General features: G+C 39.6%; 1 protein-coding gene across 1 annotated transcript in view; it reads right to left on the minus strand.

Moving 5' to 3' along the window:
- Positions 1-7231: 7231 nt before the first annotated feature.
- WASL (WASP like actin nucleation promoting factor) overlaps positions 7232-17150 on the minus strand; it is a 71518-nt gene continuing 61599 nt past the window's right edge. The window contains exons 9-11 of the mRNA XM_077834533.1: positions 12655-13178; positions 10969-11077; positions 7232-9952 (exon numbers count right to left, since the gene is read on the minus strand). Of these exons, the coding sequence (XP_077690659.1) occupies positions 9891-9952; positions 10969-11077; positions 12655-13178 (695 nt within the window). The 3' untranslated portion in view covers positions 7232-9890. The remainder of the gene's footprint in view (positions 9953-10968; positions 11078-12654; positions 13179-17150) is intronic.

A 17150-nucleotide genomic window follows, 5' to 3' on the forward strand; every position in this document is an offset into this window, starting at 1 on the left:
AGCCCCAAAATGAAAAGTCTGATTTATTACCTACACAGCACTCAGTGACATGGGAAGAAATGATACAAGTTAGACGAATACTGGTTCTGTAACAATCACAATCTTGAGCAGGAGGGAATCATCCTCACCAAGGACTTTGTGTGCAATACAAGTTTAAACCTCAACTTCTGATACTGTCAATCATACTAAGGCACATCTGGTATGGTGGGTGGGGACATGAACTGCTACAGAATCCAGAGAGTCCATTTCACTTATAAGCAGGCAGGATTAGCACTGGTTCTATAACTGAAAGCCAAAAACGTGGTTCACAGAAACTGTGTGCTTACATGTAATTCAGTAAAACTGAATGCACTGGGAAATGTACTGCAACTGGCTCTCCAGGGTTCTGCTCATGCAGGAAAGTTGGGAGAAGAGATTTTGAAAATGTCAGAAAATGAAAGTAAAAAGTTTAACAGGTCAAAGTGGCCTGACTCAGGAGCTAATGTTTGCTCTTCCAGCCTTAGGTTTCTAAGTTACTGGACACCCAACAAACTGATTTGAGCATGACGTAGTATTTACAGATCTGGATAATGTAACTGCCCAGTTTAACCACATGGTTTGGCCCCCTGCAGTGCTTCGAGGTGCCTAGAAATAATTGCTGCTTCTGAGAACGAGACCCAGTAGCGAGAAAGAACAAAAACATTAGGTAAGATCCATTCTATGAATAAACGTGTTTAAGGTTAATGAAATCAGATTTTTTTTAAATGTAATCCCCTTACCACAGTATCTGAGTGTCTCTCAGCCTAATGTATTTATCAGCACCCATTATGCATCACTTCCGATTAAGTACTGTTATAACCATTTTACAGATGAGAAACTGAGGCACAGAGCAGCGTAAGGGCTTGTCTACATAGTGCTACAGTGAGCTCCAGCGGAGGTGTGAATTGTAATGCACACCAGTGTCTCACACACTAAATGGCTCAAGTGGGCCCTGCTGGCGTGCACTAAAAATTTCAAACAGTCCTGCATTAATGCACACTAGGGAACTTTCAATGCATGCCAGCAGGCCTGCACAGGCCACTTAGTGTGCAACACACTGGTGTGCATGAGAGTTTACCCGTCCTGATGGTGCGCATTAAAGTACCATGTAGACAAGTCCTAAATGACTTGCCCAAGGTAATATAGGTAATCTGTGGCAGAGCAGGAAACGTGAACTTTGGTCTCTCGAGTCCTAAACTGGTGCTCTAACCACCAGACCATTCTTCCTCTAGGATAGCCAGAGGAGTCAGCAACTTCAGATACATGGGGCTCACGGCAACTCAGTTCAACTCTTGAGACATTCGTTATGGAATTACAATTAAAGGCATAGTGCTGATTTATGCCATATAGGCACAGTCCTTGGCAAGGGGCTGTGCAGAGATGCACCACCCCGATTTTGTACCTGGAGACATTCTGTCTGAAGAAGACAACATGCTTGACGCCAATGCACAAAAGAGCAGCTCACTTCCTCCCTCCCCATGCCAGTCATGCTCTGCAGGCCAGTGTGAAAGGGGATGCGGACATGGCATAGAGTCAAATTCAGCCTGCCTTTTCTAAGGACCACAGGGGCAGGAGGAGAAGGCTCTCCTTATGACTTTGTCCCCCTTCCCTCACACATTGCATATACATAGAAGGGACTTGCAAAGTCTGGCCCTTAATGTGCATGCCATGTGGCAGGGCTAGGGTTGATGAGGGAAGAAATGGTTACCTACCTTACAGTGACTGTGGGTCTTCAAGATGCATCGTCTTTACCTATATTCTATTGCTGGTACTTGAGTTTGGATTCTTTTGCCCAGCAGTGGTTGTTGAGGGTCACTTCTGCACCTTGAGTGTCTTCATGCTTCCAACCAGGGCATAAAAAGCAGAGCAACCCAACCACTTCTCAGTTCCTTCACCAGCAGACTCCATGACTTATCAGATTCTGTAATAGCAGGCAGGAAATGCTATGCACATGGACAACACATCTCAAAGAACCAGTTACTGTAAGGTAAGTAACAGCTTCTTCTTCAAGTGCGTCACATGGATTCCACTGCTGGTGACTCACAAGCAGTGAGTGGTAGGAGTCTACCTAAACAATGATTGTAGCACAGCTCTACCAAAATGAGCATCAGATCTTGACACTTGGAATAATGCTGGGTAAATGTGCACTGAACCCCAAGCAGCTGCCTACATAGCTCTAGTGTTGGAACATTTCTCAAAGAAATTCAGAAGCTGCTTGCACTCTCACAGACTGAACTGTCATTCTCCCTGCTGGGTCTATGTTGGCTAATTCATAGTAGAGGAGAACCTCAGAGTTACGAACTCCAGAGTTACCAAAACTTACTGGTCAACCACACACCTCATTTGGAACTGGAAGTACGCAATCATATAGTAGCAGAGACAAAGAAACCAAAATAAAACAAATACAGTACAGTGCTGTGTTAAATGTAAACTACTAAAAAATAAAGGGGAGGGTTAAAAAAATATTTGACAAGGTAAGGAAACTGTTTCTGTGCTTGTTTCATTTAAATTAAGATGGCTAAAAGCAGCATTTTTCTTCTGCATAGTAAAGTTTCAAAGCTGAAGTATGAAGTCAATGTTCAGTTGGTAATTTTTGAAAGAACCACCTTTGTTCAGAGTTACAAACAAGACGCTTTGTTCAGAGTTACGAACATTTCAGAATTATGAATAACCTCCATTCCTAAGGTGTCTGTAACTCTGTGGTTCTGCTGTACAGAGTCTCTGTGTTGATATGGCCTGATCTTTTATAACTATCCCTATAACTGATGACCAATCTTGGGGACATCCTAAATGGCTTAGTTCTATCTGAATAGAAAGAGTGTTCTCTCAGAACACCTTGGGTGTGAAGCTCATTATTAGTTATTTGAATTACCAATGTACCTATGTGCTAGAGAAACTTAAAAGACACTGGCTTTATGGCTTATTACAACCATCTAACCCACTAACTGCTTTTTTGTCCTAGGACTGCAGAGGTGTGAACAAGGTATTAGTGGGACACTTCATTTTGAATAGTCTCTCACAATATGAGTTACTTATACTGATCAAACGTTCCACCTTGTATTCAAGCTGTGACCGAGTACTTTTCCCAGACCCGACAAAGAGGTCTGTGTAGCTCAAAAGTTTGTCTCTTTCACCAACAGAAGTTGTCCCAATAAAAGATATTACCTCACCCACCTTGTGTCTCTAATATCCTGGGACCACCATGGTTACATCACCACAATTAAAACTCAGCCTCAGCTCATGAGTTCCTCTAAGCGGTCTACTGAGGAAACCTCCCTACTGGCCTTAGAGGCTGGAGATGAGAATGAACAGTCCTCCTCAAGAGGATCTGTACCAGATGGTGTGCTGGGAGCATCCTGAAGCTGCTCTCTGGTTGGTGTCACTTATGTTGCTCTTTACTGGTGTTGAAACATACCACCGATGGAGATACCTTAGCTATTGCTGCTGGTGGGGAGGCCGGTACCCAACAAAGCAGTAGGTCCTTTGATGCATATAGGAATTTGGTGCTGAATATGTCTGTGCCTAAGTCAGATGAGTGGATGACGTCAGTACCAGAGTAGTGTACCGGGAGCCTTGGAGCCAAGAGGCAATTTTTGTAGTATCATGGAACATGGTCTAGAGGCACAGTCACTGGCAACTGACTGGGTATCAGAGACCCATGCTGGGCCTTGTGCTATCCTTTTCAACCAAGGATTGAGAGGATTTGTGGCTCTTCAAGGAAGGAGCCTTTGCAGGAGACTTTGATCTCTTCTCTTTCTAGTCTGGGTGCCCTTCTCCCACAGCAGGTGCACCTATTGCTCAGAAGTTTCTGCCTAAGGCATTCCAAAGTCTGCAGTGACCTCTCCAGGAGAAGAAACACGCATCTGATGAACTGAGCTGTAGCTCATGAAAGCTTATGCTCAAATAAATTCGTTAGTCTCTAAGGTGCCACAAATACTCCTTTTCTATTTCCACACTAGACTCCCTAGCTCTTTCAGTTATCCTAGAAAAGGATTTATATATGGCACATCTTTCAGCTATGTGCCCTTAACCCAGACACACTAAACATCTAGTGTGACCATCATTAAGAGGCATTACTGACTGACATTAAGGACAACTCTTAAAGCCTGGAGATTTGTGTTTAGTTATTGTGACTGATCCCATTACCAGAACAGACTTTCAGGGAAAATAAAAAAGATTTCTACTTATGAAGAAAGGAAATTAATTGCTAAGTCTCAGGTTACAAAACAATGGTAAACTACACAGCAAGAGAAGAGGCTTGGAGACTGCAAGGTTCAACTCTCACACTGGCAGTGAGCAGCAACTGAGAGCACTTGGGATCACCCAGCCCTTTACGCCCTTGGCTGGAAGGGAGAGAACAATCAGGCTGCAGCTGTGGTCCTCAACGGACACGGCTGGCCAAAAGAACCCAAACTTGAGCACGTTGGGCACAGGGATACAGACAATGGAATATATATGAACATATATATGGACAAGTCAACTGAGATTTTCATGTACAGAAGTAAACATGGTTGTTTGCATTTTCTTTACGGTGGAGTGAGGTAGTGGAAAAGGAAACTTCAGTACAAGAAAGTGATCAGCACTTGAAGGAAATCTAAATACTTCAGGAGGTTCTGCTTTCAAGAGATGGTATTCTTCTGATTTCTACTGAACCACTACCCTGCCTAGTAAGCAGTTGGGAAAATGAAAGGTTGGAAATGCCATTGTTCAGATGGATTGCAAAACTCAAGACCCAGAGATTCCTATTCATTACAGAACTTTGATATGAAGGTGTCCCCCTTAATATTCTAGCTAAATTGCAGTTCGGTAAGAAATTGTCCACTTACAATTCCAGTTACATACAATACCATGATTATAAACTCTTGTGTAGCATTGCACCAAGCTGTTGTGAAGCTGGCAGGCCTCACGCGACACCCTTTTAGGAATAAACTGCATCTCCATTGTATTTATCACCTTAAGAGTATTTGGGGATATCATCTTATGCACTACTGCACATTCTCATCACATTTATCCTTTTGAAGTTACACACTCCAGACCATGCTGCATCCTACAACCTGTAAACTGAAAATTGTAATTCGTAACCACCAATATTTCCCCCTCATTATATTTTCCCAACTTAGCAAGGAAGTCCTTAGAAATGCCTCCCATCCCCCTGCCCAAATGCAAGGTTAGGATCCAAACGGTTTGATTCATGACTATCAAAATAGGCAGTCAAGCAGGGGGGGAGGGAAGGATGATTTTCTTAAGTCTTCTATACGGTCATTAAAACAACAAGGAGTACGGTGTCACCTTAAAGACTTTAAAGAATAAAGCCTTTAAGGTGCCACCAGACTCCTTGTTGTTTTTGTGGACACAGACTAACACGGCTACTCCCTGAGACTTTACACAGTCATTGCTTCCCTGAGCAATTTCAGCCCAAGATGTACGTTTTGGGACAGTTATACACCATTGACAATAGTGGCTTTGAATGAAACCAGAGTCTCAACTTTAGCTATTACTAGCGTAGTTGCAGCACTTACTGAGTGCATAATGCTTTATAAACATTAAGCCTCAACATGTCCGAAAGGTCTATATTATTCCCCATTTTAGGGAAAGGTAAAAGTGAGGAATGGAGGCTTTGCAAGTTACCCAAGTCCACACATGCAGCAGGCTAGTTGAGGAGAAAGCAAGTGTCCTGACCCACCACAGAGGTCCTCTACCTACTAGGCTACTCTGCAAATGCCTGTAAAATTCAGCACAAGAGTCTTTTATACAGAAAAAACTCCAGCTATGCTCAATTTCTTGACAATGAAGCAGTGAAATAAGCAGAATGTGTAATGTTTCTATTTTACCCTCAATTTTCTTGTTACTTTCAAATCTCTGCTTATAAAACATCCATGAAGCAACCTGACTGAATACAGTCAGCTGCTGATTATATTGTAAAGTAGCATATACTGATGAAGTTTATTACCTCTTCTCCTTAGTGAAGAGCTTTTCTTTTAGTAAGCCTCCTCATCTACGTAAACATGCTCAGAAATACTAAACACATAGTCAGAATATAAAGCAAGGTTGATACCAGTGTTTCACCATTGAATTTAATGAAAACTGCAGTTCAAATTCTATTCTTACTTTCCTAGCCTCAATCCTCTCCTTTCTCCCTTCCCCTGCCACCCTACTGCAAGCCTCAGAAAGGAAACTAAAACATTAGCTTAACCTTTTCTTGTGATGTTATAACATGACAGTGTCCTATTGTGGGGAAAAAAGAATAAAAAATAACCAAGTGTTAATTTCTCCCAAACATTCCTGAAACAATTTTTTGCTGTACTATAAATAAGACTATCACTGTACTTGAACTTCAGGAACTTTACTAACTAGGCCAGGAATTCCTCTGACGATTAGATAAAAGCTGTTATGATGAAAAGGCAACAGTATAAAAACCCCAAGACTCCTACACACATTTCATTCTTGAAAGTAACCCTAGTGAAGATTGTCATTCAATATAAAAAACATTTTTATTTCTCAATATTAACTAAATTGAGAGAATGTTAACATTAGTATGTTGTTTTTAAAATACATACACTAGTAACTTGAATTGACCTTGCCCTACACTTAGGATTGTTGGGAGATATTTTGGATCTCCAAGTTTAGGAATGGAGATGTTTAGATTACAGCAGAGAAAGGTGCAAGACTTTGCAAACATGGGAGGATAAGGATTCAATTAATAGTTTATAAAAGGTCCCAAACTCTTTTTACTTGCTTTTTGGGATAAGAAGTGGTCCTCTAAAATTCCAACATTGCAATATTAGGTACAAAGTTTGGATTTACATTGAGAAAAGTGTGTCAAAGTACATACAATACTTGTGACAACAAGCTCAAATGTTTGGGGATTATTTGGGAATGCTGGCTAGTCAGGCCACAACTGTTTGACCTTGAAGTGTTAATGCATTATTGCACTTGTCTGTAGCAGCGCTTGTTTCCAGGGGAGCTGCTGAGCAGCTGTCCCATTTGCCAGCAGGACGGGATGTTACGATGAGTAAGAGAATGTGTTTAGTCAGTGGCACAATCCAACTTTCCAGACATGAGAACTATTCGGATTTGAGGGCACTATTTACTGCTTTGTGGTCCTGTGGTCCAAAAGTTGAAATTACTTTTAAAGTGTGTAATCAAGACGTAGAGCTATTTTAAAAGCTGGGCTACAGTTAGCACTTCAAACAAACTACACGATTTTACACTATTTGGGTCAAATTAATTTTATTATGCTCGATGATGGATTGCCACCAGTGCAACATCCTATTCACTGTACATTTCAAAAATTCACATACTAAAAATTTCAATTTGATAAATGGAAAACTGAATGATTGAGAAGTTCTTATGAATTCCATACGTACAATAAGTGGCTAGCTGATATTGCCTATGCACATAGTGTCGAGATAACTAGCATGAGGCTTTTAGTAATTGCTAAGGCTATCTGGACGCAGTCATTTAACTAGAGTATATAGAGAGGCCTTCATTACAATGTTTAGCGATAGTGAATCAATGCCATGAAACACTATCTTCTGCCCACAGTGCAAGTGGTGGAGCACTGAAACATGCAGCCATGACATTATTTTAGCTTAATTGCAGTTGCAGTCTTCATGCCTAGATTTAACCATACATATGCAATTTTAAGCAGATATTAATTTGGACTTTGTGCAATAAAGTGGATATATTTATAGAAGAACAGAATCAAATGCCTTCTTTGCTTAGTGATCCATGGATCAAACAGTTATCCCAAGTATACAGTGTTTAACTTCCAGCTCTCCCAACACAGGGAATGGAGATTTCTTGATGAATGCTAATTATGTATTAAAGTACAGAAATCCCAACTCTATATAGGTTAAACATACCCTATTAAGCAATGTATTAGGAGAGCATCTGGGCCTTGTCCACTTAACTTTAAAATGCCCTTAATGCTATAAAAGAAAAAATGCTTGAAGTTATATCAAAGTCGTAGAATATTCTCCATATGCACATTCTTAAACCCACTGGGCAGTAGCTTCCCAGGCCTCACCCATAGTCAACGCAGAATGCTCAAGCCATTACAGCAGCAAAGCCAGTAGAAGTATTTCTGGCAGCAGAGGGCAATGTGAATATTACTGGAAGAAAATGAGACCACTTGGAAGAGACTTCCAAAGTTACATGCTTAAGTTACACTTGGAAGGGAGTTAGCATCGCTGGAATAATTTAACTCCTCTCACACCAGTTTTCGGCAACATAACCTTTTAAATTCTTTTCTTCTCACCCGATTAAGTAATTGATTACTAGAGACTAGATAGCTGGGTTAGAAATCCCAAGCCACATCATGCAGGTCCAGCCTGTCAAGATCAGGCCAACACTGGGTTTCAGTCAATACAACTCTGGATAACTTAAATGTAGTTTGGTACCTTGACTATAGTCAGAAAGTCTCAGGATTTTATGTGTTAACTATACTCCAAATATGACTGACTTATCTAAACATTCTGTATCAGTGAGATAACGTGGTTCTGTAAAAAGATTTTCTACCTAAATCTTACTGCAAGTGCAATAATTAGTGCTGCAGACATTAAATACTCAGGCTAGAGCAGAGTAGTGTATTTTAATAGGCAGATACTCCAATTTTTACCTCACTATTAAGTACATCTTATATAAAGGTGAAACCTGTGAAACAAGAAACCCATTTTCCAGTTATGTACTCAAACACTATTCTTATGAATAGGCCCTTGATCTTTATCACAACTCTTGGTCTTCAAGCCAACGTATGCAGACAGAATATTGCCATAATAAAGTTCAGTACATATTTAAAATGTATAATCTGATTTATATGCTTTTAAACTTTTTTTTTTTTTTAAATGTAGGACTGGTGTCTTAGTGTTTGGTATTACCATAACCCATAAAGACTGCAAAGTAACACCACGTAAGTTTACTTTATTAGTATACCAGTGCCCTACACATTTAAAAATGAATTTAAACCCAACATTATTGAAGCAAGCATTAAACGCAGCCCTTCAGCCCAAAAAATACATAAAATTGATTTTAAAAATAAATCAAATGACTGTAGCAACAGCCAGATTACAGTATAGCCCCAGAAATTTAGACTCTTCCTCATTCTGAAAGACAGCTGGCAACAAGGACAAAACTGGTTTGTATCAAAGATGCCTTCACCATTGCTATAGCAAAAAGCCATCCTGTTTAATCTCAGGCAGAGAGTTTCCTAATTAAAGCCTTCAAATATCACTGCTATCCAATATCAGACAATATTGCTACCGTATAATGGTAAGTTATTAATTTTTATAACTAGCTGTGTATTTTTGTAGTTTTATGAAAAGCATACTGCTAAGATTTGAACAACCACAATGTTGTGATGTATTGAAAACCGTGCAATATTATAATCAGCCTCAACATTCATGTAGCATTGTATTCGAAGTGAAGGGGCTCAATAAACTAAGAGCTGCATCACTTAAAGAATGTAGTACTATACTAGGTTTTAATAAGAAAATTTAGATACAGAAAAGTAGGGTATGAAAATAGTGTTTTCCTTCTTGCATTATAACTAAATTACATTAAGGTTTTTGTCAGTCTCACATATTACATTTAAACTCCCTTATTGATGGAATGGAAAGTATTCACATGTACACTGAGCATCAAGATGTAAACTTGCACACATTAACAGGGAGTAGCTTTGTAGAGGATTATGACAAACCTTTACAGATTAAATGAGGTATTGCACAGATTAATAAAAAAGCAAAGGCAACAAAAATATACAGCAAATTGGTAGAACATTTACATGATAATTTTACAGAATCCATAGACAGAAAGTAGTGTTTAGTATTTCATTCACCTTAAAAAATATATATATATATAATATAATATATTGATCAATCATCCCATTCGTCATCATCCTCAAAGTCTTCTTCATCATCTTCATCCTCATCTTCATCTAGAAAAGGAGCAACAGTCATTTGAGTATACAGAATTTACATGACAAAAAATATTACCTTTCCATTAGAAATCAATCCAGTAGCTGCATAGCTGAAATATGGTTACTAGCATCACAAGAAATGAAATTCACAACTCTAAGTTGCTCTTACTATCAATACCTAATATACAAGGTTCCAGTTCTGGGTGTTTTCTTCTCCAGGGAAGAAAAACAAACACAAAACAAAAAACAGTTTTTAGATATAGTGGTAAAAACGTACTTTCCAATACTCCTGCCCACCTGAGTATTGAGTGAGGCAGGGTGAAAAACATGTTCTAGATTAGGTTTTCTACTTGTGCAAAGAGGAAAAAACAAAGTTAGATGTTTGCCTCTCCAAATTTAAACTCCTACCAAAGGGGTTTCTTCTCCCTTCAAAAACAGACAAAAGTATTTCTATCGTGTCCACGGAGCACTTGTGGTTTATGGAATAGTTCTAACTTGTGTGTAGAGCTATATCTGCCTATGCATGAAGTACGTATCAGTCTTCAAATAGTATTGATTGCTGCTCATGGTAGTGCAGTCCAGAATTGCTAAAATTTCTAGAATCGTTCTTTGACTTTGGCCAATCGCAGCTCCCACTGGCCACAGTTCGTGGCTCCAGGCCAATGGGGGCTGTGGGAAGTGGCGCAGGCCAAGGGATGTGCTGGCCGCCCTTCCCGCAGCCCCCATTGGCCTGGAGCGGCAAATCATGGCCAGTGGGAGCAGCGATCGGCCGAACCTGTGGACGTGGCAGGTAAACAATCCGGTCCGACCCACCAGGGGCTTTCCCTGAACAAGCAGTGGACCGGCTTTGAGAACCACTGTGCTAGAGTACTGCAGGTGGTCCAGTGGCTTGGTCTTGTATATTCTGTTTCACTATACATCTAGAATTCAATATAGTCATCAGGAAAAAAACAAATGTAATTAATGTTTCATGTTCCACTGTATGTTAACAACTACCCTTTGACAAACCAAAGCAAAAGTTCCCACAAACCTACCTGAAGAATGAATGGCTTTGCTCCTTTTCTGCATAACCTCCATTAATGCACCCACAATTCCTGAGGTGGGTGCAGCTGTGGGTGGCAAGGGCTCTTGGCCATCAGATACCTTGAAAGAAGAATACAATGCTATGATATAATTAAACAGAGAACCTTTATATTTCCAGGCAAATCCTCTTTTAGAAAACTGAATATTTTTCAATTATGGAGGGAGATTAGACGTTTGTTGAAACTACAACCTCCGATATAGCTAGAGCTAAGAAAACTAAGAAAAAAGAAAGCTCGGAAACTCCATGTTTTCTAAATGTAAGTTCTTCCACTGTTTTTTGCACAACACAGTTCCAGTTAGTCAGTACTCTGACACAGTGATGATTAAATACATACAACTAAACTCAGCAAGCCTTATCATCATCAGGAAGAGACCCCACACGGCTGAGGGAAAGTTCCATAATGTATCGGAATAGGCAAGCCTTGTTCAGTTGCATAATGGTCTATGTTCAAGATAACTGAAAACTTATTACATTTTTTTGCTAAAGTTTGTTGACTAGGTCTAGTCTAGGCAGATAAATCCTGCATCTCCCTAGTAGGGATTTATAAAATTGCATACTGCACCCATGTATTAACAAGTCTATTAATATTTATACATCTCCATACTTCTGGACGGTACTTTACAGAAAGACCTAGTCTGTCTCAAAGAGCTGAGAACATGCTCAGAAAAACCTAGAAGCAGACCAGGCAAGGATCCGGGGTAAGGAAAGAAACAAAAATAATGTGAGTATTGCACTATTAACAAATGTTACAAATTCAGGTGTTTTTGTTTTTTTAAAGACTGCGACGGCAAGACGAGAGATGGTGCAGAGCGGGTTTGAGAAGGGATCTGACAAGAATGAGTATGCCTGCCGCACTGGAAGAGGGACTGTAGGAGCTAAAGATTGAGAAAAGTGGTCAGAACGAAGGGTGTTTGTATACATGCATTAGGAGAGGAGTTGAAAGCTGGGCAGACCTGTGAGGATGTGGAGTCTGAAACTCATGAGTAAAGATAGGGAAACAGTGAAGAGAAGTGGAGCATAAGGAGAAATCCAGATGGTGTCTCCCATGGAACTCATCCTCTACAGTTCTTCAGAAAATTTTATTAAAGCACGGATGCTCCTGGCAAAGGTCACCATAACCTCATGTGCCACACTAACATTACTAAACCAACATTTAATAAAAATGTAATTTGATTGCAGCGTCAGAGGTGTAGGGCTGCACGTTGAGTCTATACTAGATAATTCCAATAAATTAAATTTTAATCTGTTTTCAAACTAAAATCTAGAAGATTATTATTATTACTATTATTATTATTATTACTACTAAGATTATTATTTAAAAGTCACTGAAAAAGAGATTTGATTTGCCTAAAAAATAATGGAAAAACCTCCTGTAAAGATTTCAGAGGTGGGCCAAAAGTCATAAATATTGAAAATGGAGAATCAATTTTAATTATGGTGTGACAACAGCCAAGACATAACATTAAAGAAAGGTGGCTTAGGATTTATCAAAAAACAAACAAAAAAAATATACAACATGTCAATTCCCTACAACTCCCACCAAAAACAAACAAAACAAAACAAAACAAAAAACAACCCATTGGCTATTGCTCTAAATTAGTTTTGGAAATTTAGAAGACAAAGAGTAGATACTTACAGACTTCAGCTGTATACCCTGTCGTATCTGGTCTAAGAGCGCATCTCTTCCTGAGCTGGACACAGGTCGACTGTTCTGTTCTACTTTCTTTAACTGGGCACCTTCTCTGATTTGATCTAAGAGTGCTGCTTTGTTTCCTGCAGGAGCTGGAAATTGGTTATCAACCTCTGAAGCGAAGCCAGGTGGTGGAGGAGGACCAGGAGGGGGAGGTGGAGGAGGAGGTGGCGGAGGTACATATGAACCACTTGCTGATGGTGGAGGCGGTGGAGGTGGCCCAGATGGTGCAGATGATGAGTGCACTGGAGGTGGAGGAGGATACATCCTGTTTGGAGGAGGAGGGGGCACTCCTGCACCTGGTCTAGATGGAGGTGGGGGTGGAGGTGCTGCTGTGGGAGCTCTTGAAGGAGGAGGAGGTGGAGCTCCTCTTCCCCTTGCAGGAGGAGGAGGAGGACCTGAGCTATGTGGAGGTGGTGGTGGTGGAGGAGGAGGGGGTCCTCCTCTGGATGGTGGCGGCGGCGGCGGAGCTGAAATAAAACATATAAGATAGTGCCTAGTTATATACTACACAAAATTCTTATCCCACGTCATTCCATCTGAGATGCATGGGAAGGAGTAAAACATAATGCCAAAACACCTTTGTCATGTCTCTAACAAGGATCTCTGTGCCTATACAAAGTTTACTAGTCCTGATCTTGGTACGCTGAAAATGTGTCTTCTTTCTCATGTATTTTACAAGAAAAGAACTGATATAATACTAGCTATCAGCACTGCACTATGTTTGTAAAAAAAAAAACCAAATAAGTCATAAACCATAAGCTGGGTCTTGATGAGTGGCTTGTGTTATCATTGGGTAGGAATTTCCCTGAATATCCATAGTCCTTTTTGTATAGGGAAATATTTTAGGACGTTAACATTAAACTTTCCAAGACATTCTCCTCAGATACACAGGTATGATTTCAGGAATATTTAGTTTTTGCTAAATTAAGGGTGAGCAGGTAGAAAATACTCATTAAATGGAAACCTAGTCATTTCTACAAAATATAAAAAAAATGCACTATTGCCCATGTGATGTTTCAACTCTTACAGTTTGAGCTTCACCACTCTAAGTGAAGCTGAAATTATAATTAACTTGTAGATGCTGATTTGTTTTTTTGAACTGCCTTTCATCTTGCTCAGATCATGAACAATTTATTCTTTATAACAATATCCTAATGTGAAAGAATGACAGAATGAAATGACTTCTTAGATGTCCACCTGAATACATTTTTGATAACTTTAACTTAACTGAATTTTGTATCAAAATGAGTTTATTTGGACAACAGTTATCTTCCAAAGCATAGTTTCACTTTACTTTCAACTGGGCTTCTTCTAATAGCTTGTGTGATATTATAGTTTGTGTACTTTATTTAAATACTTAGCTATATGGATGATCTTTAGGTTGTTTGAGAAGCGTGTGCATTCTTTTAATTTGTTATGCTTTGGAAGAAGGCATGGGGCTCTGGATGAAGTCTGTGAAGTCCTGGGGCTCTGGATGAGGGACGTACAAGAGGAGGAGTTGAAGGTGTAAACTCAGCTCCTCTGTTCTGCGAAATGCAGAGCTAGAGCTCCCTCCCTGCCTCGCAAGAAGGGGGAGTTCATGATAAGAGTTTCCTAAAGTTTATGACCAGAAGGGCCATTATTAATTCTATATTACAAGGAAAGGTGAAAAAATTAGGGCTGTCAAGCGATTAAAAAAATTAATCGCGATTAATAGCGCTGTTAAACAATAATAGAATCTCACTTATTTAAATATTTTTGGACGTTTTCTACATTTTCAACTATATTGATTTCAATTACTACAGAATACAAAGTGTACAGTGCTCATTTTATATTTATTTTTATTACAAATATTTGCACTGTAAAAAACAAAATAAATAGTATTTTTCAATTCTCCCATTACAAGTACTATAGTGCAATCTCTTTTTATCACGAAAGTTGAACTTACAAATGTAGAATTATGTACAAAAATAACTGCATTCAAAAACAAAACTGTGTCAAACTTTAGAGCCTATAAGTCCACTCAGCCCTACTTCTTGGTCAGCCAATCGCTCAAATTCACAAGATATTTACGTGCCAAATGCTCTACGGATTCATATGTCCTTTGATGCTTCAACCACCATCCAGAGGACATGCATCCATGCTGATGACAGGTTTTGCATGTCCTCTGGAATGGTGGTTGAAGCATCAAGGGACATACAAATCTTTAGAGCATCTGGCACATAAATATCCTGTGATGCAAGCTACAACAGTGCCATGAGAATGTCTGTTCTCAGTTTAAGGTGATATTGTAAACAAAAAGCGGGCAGCATTATCTCCTGCAAATGTAAACAAACTTGTTTGAGCGATTGGCTGAATAAGAAGTAGGACTGAGTGGACTTGTAGGCTCCAAAGTTTTACACTGTTTTGTTTTTGAGTGCAATTATGTAATAAATAAATAAATAAATTTGTAAGTTACATTTTCACAACAAAGAGATTGCACTACAGTACTTTTATGAGGTGAATTGAAAAATATGTTTCTTTTGTTTATAGTTTTTACAGCCCAAATATTTGTAATCAAAAATAATACAAGGCGAGCAGTGTACATTTTGTATTCTGTGTTGTAATTGAAACAGATACATTGGAAAATGTAGAAAAACATCCAAAATATTTAATAAATTTCAATTGGTATTCTATTGTTTAAACACTGCGATTAATTTTTTTAATCACGATTATTTTTTTTTTTGAGTTAATCGCGTGAGTTAACTGCAATTAATCGACAGCTCTAGAAAAAACCTAATGTCCCTGCCAATATGAGCTGTGAGAAATTCCTTCCAGACCCCACATCTGCTGACCTTTTTCCTTTGAGCATGTGAGCAAGACACACCAGCCAGGCATCTAAGAAAGATCATTATCTGTACCTCCTCAGAGCACTGGTCCATCCCATCTCGTCTCCAGAGTTCAGATGTGGCCAATTCCCAATGCTCCAAAGGAAAAACTACCAGAACACATCTGACCAGTTATGCACAGGGGGTGGGGTTGGGGCTTCCTGATCCCTGTGTGTGACTGGCTGATGCCCTGAAGAATGAGGTTTGATTATAGTCAAATAACCAGGAAGAGGAATTTGAAGTAGGAACTGCAGGAGACACAGGTGCCTCACAGGGTAGATTCAGGGGCTCCCAGCCATTCCTCCTGTAGGTGAAGCAGGAACAGCATTGACAAGAAAATGTGTGCGCCAACCAAGTTCAACATTCACTTCCCCTCCTCCACAAGGAAGGAGGATCTCTCCTTGCTATTACCTCCCCCTTCCTTCCAAAAAGGGAGAAGGAGGATATTCTACTCCCTGCCCAAACCTCAGTTTCATAGATTTTTTTTGCAGCAGAAATCAATGCTGCAAACATTCTTGGTATTATGAGAATGGGCTTTATTGGGGAAATTTTCCCCTTTGGCCGCTAGAGGTCACTGTCACCATATGTAACATCTTCAGTAAGAGCTATGTATATTTTTCTGGATTACTGAAAAAATATAGGTTTCAGAGTAACAGCCGTGTTAGTCTGCAGTCGCAAAAAGAAAAGGAAGACTTGTGGCACCTTAGAGACTAACCAATTTATTTGAGCATGAGCTTTCGTGAGCTACAGCTCACTTCATCGGATGCAATGAAGTGAGCTGTAGCTCACGAAAGCTCATGCTCAAATAAACTGGTTAGTCGCTAAGGTGCCACAAGTCCTCCTTTTCTTTTTTTGAAAAAATATACAACTTTGCCATGCTTCAGAATTTGTGCTGCCGCCATCACTTGTTGCAGTCCACTTTCCTTGACAGAGTGGTGTTAAAATTTGACTTACAGAGAAAACTTTTATCTATGTGCATTAGATTCATATCTAGAGGGGGAAAAAACATGCCATATCCCCGACAACACAGTGAAAGCACCAACCTGATGACTGTGGAAATAAGAGTCTGAAGTTTTGAGGCTCACTTGCACGCAAAGAAAGAAACTTGTTGAACAAATGTTACATACTACCAAGTGAATGGCTGAATGCCTTATGGATTTTCAAAACTGTACAACTCAAAGAGCGAGAGTAACCTCACACCAGAAAACAGAATGACAGAGTATCTGAGTTTTATGAGGAAGAAAAGTGAGTAAGTGAAACATTCCAAGCAAAAGATAGCTTTTATCAAGACTGATATAACTGAACTAAATTACTCTATTTTTGCCAATAGTTATGTTCAAAGTTTCTTAAAACCTTCTAATGAAAACAGCCTTGCTAAAAAAAACCCCATCAATTCTGCAAGAGTTAGAAATGAAACCTAAGACAGATGACTTCTATTTCAAAATCAGCTAGCAGCAGAATGGACTCAAACTCTACCCAGCATCCTGTCAGGCCTAATGCCATCGATAAGCACAGAAAATCTTGCAATAAAACACAGAAAATGAAAAATTCCAGGGGGGGGGGTGGAGGGGGAGAAGGAGGTGGTTTTGCAGT

Source organism: Eretmochelys imbricata, chromosome 1 (assembly GCF_965152235.1).
Source record: "Eretmochelys imbricata isolate rEreImb1 chromosome 1, rEreImb1.hap1, whole genome shotgun sequence".
Classification (NCBI taxonomy): domain Eukaryota; kingdom Metazoa; phylum Chordata; order Testudines; family Cheloniidae; genus Eretmochelys; species Eretmochelys imbricata.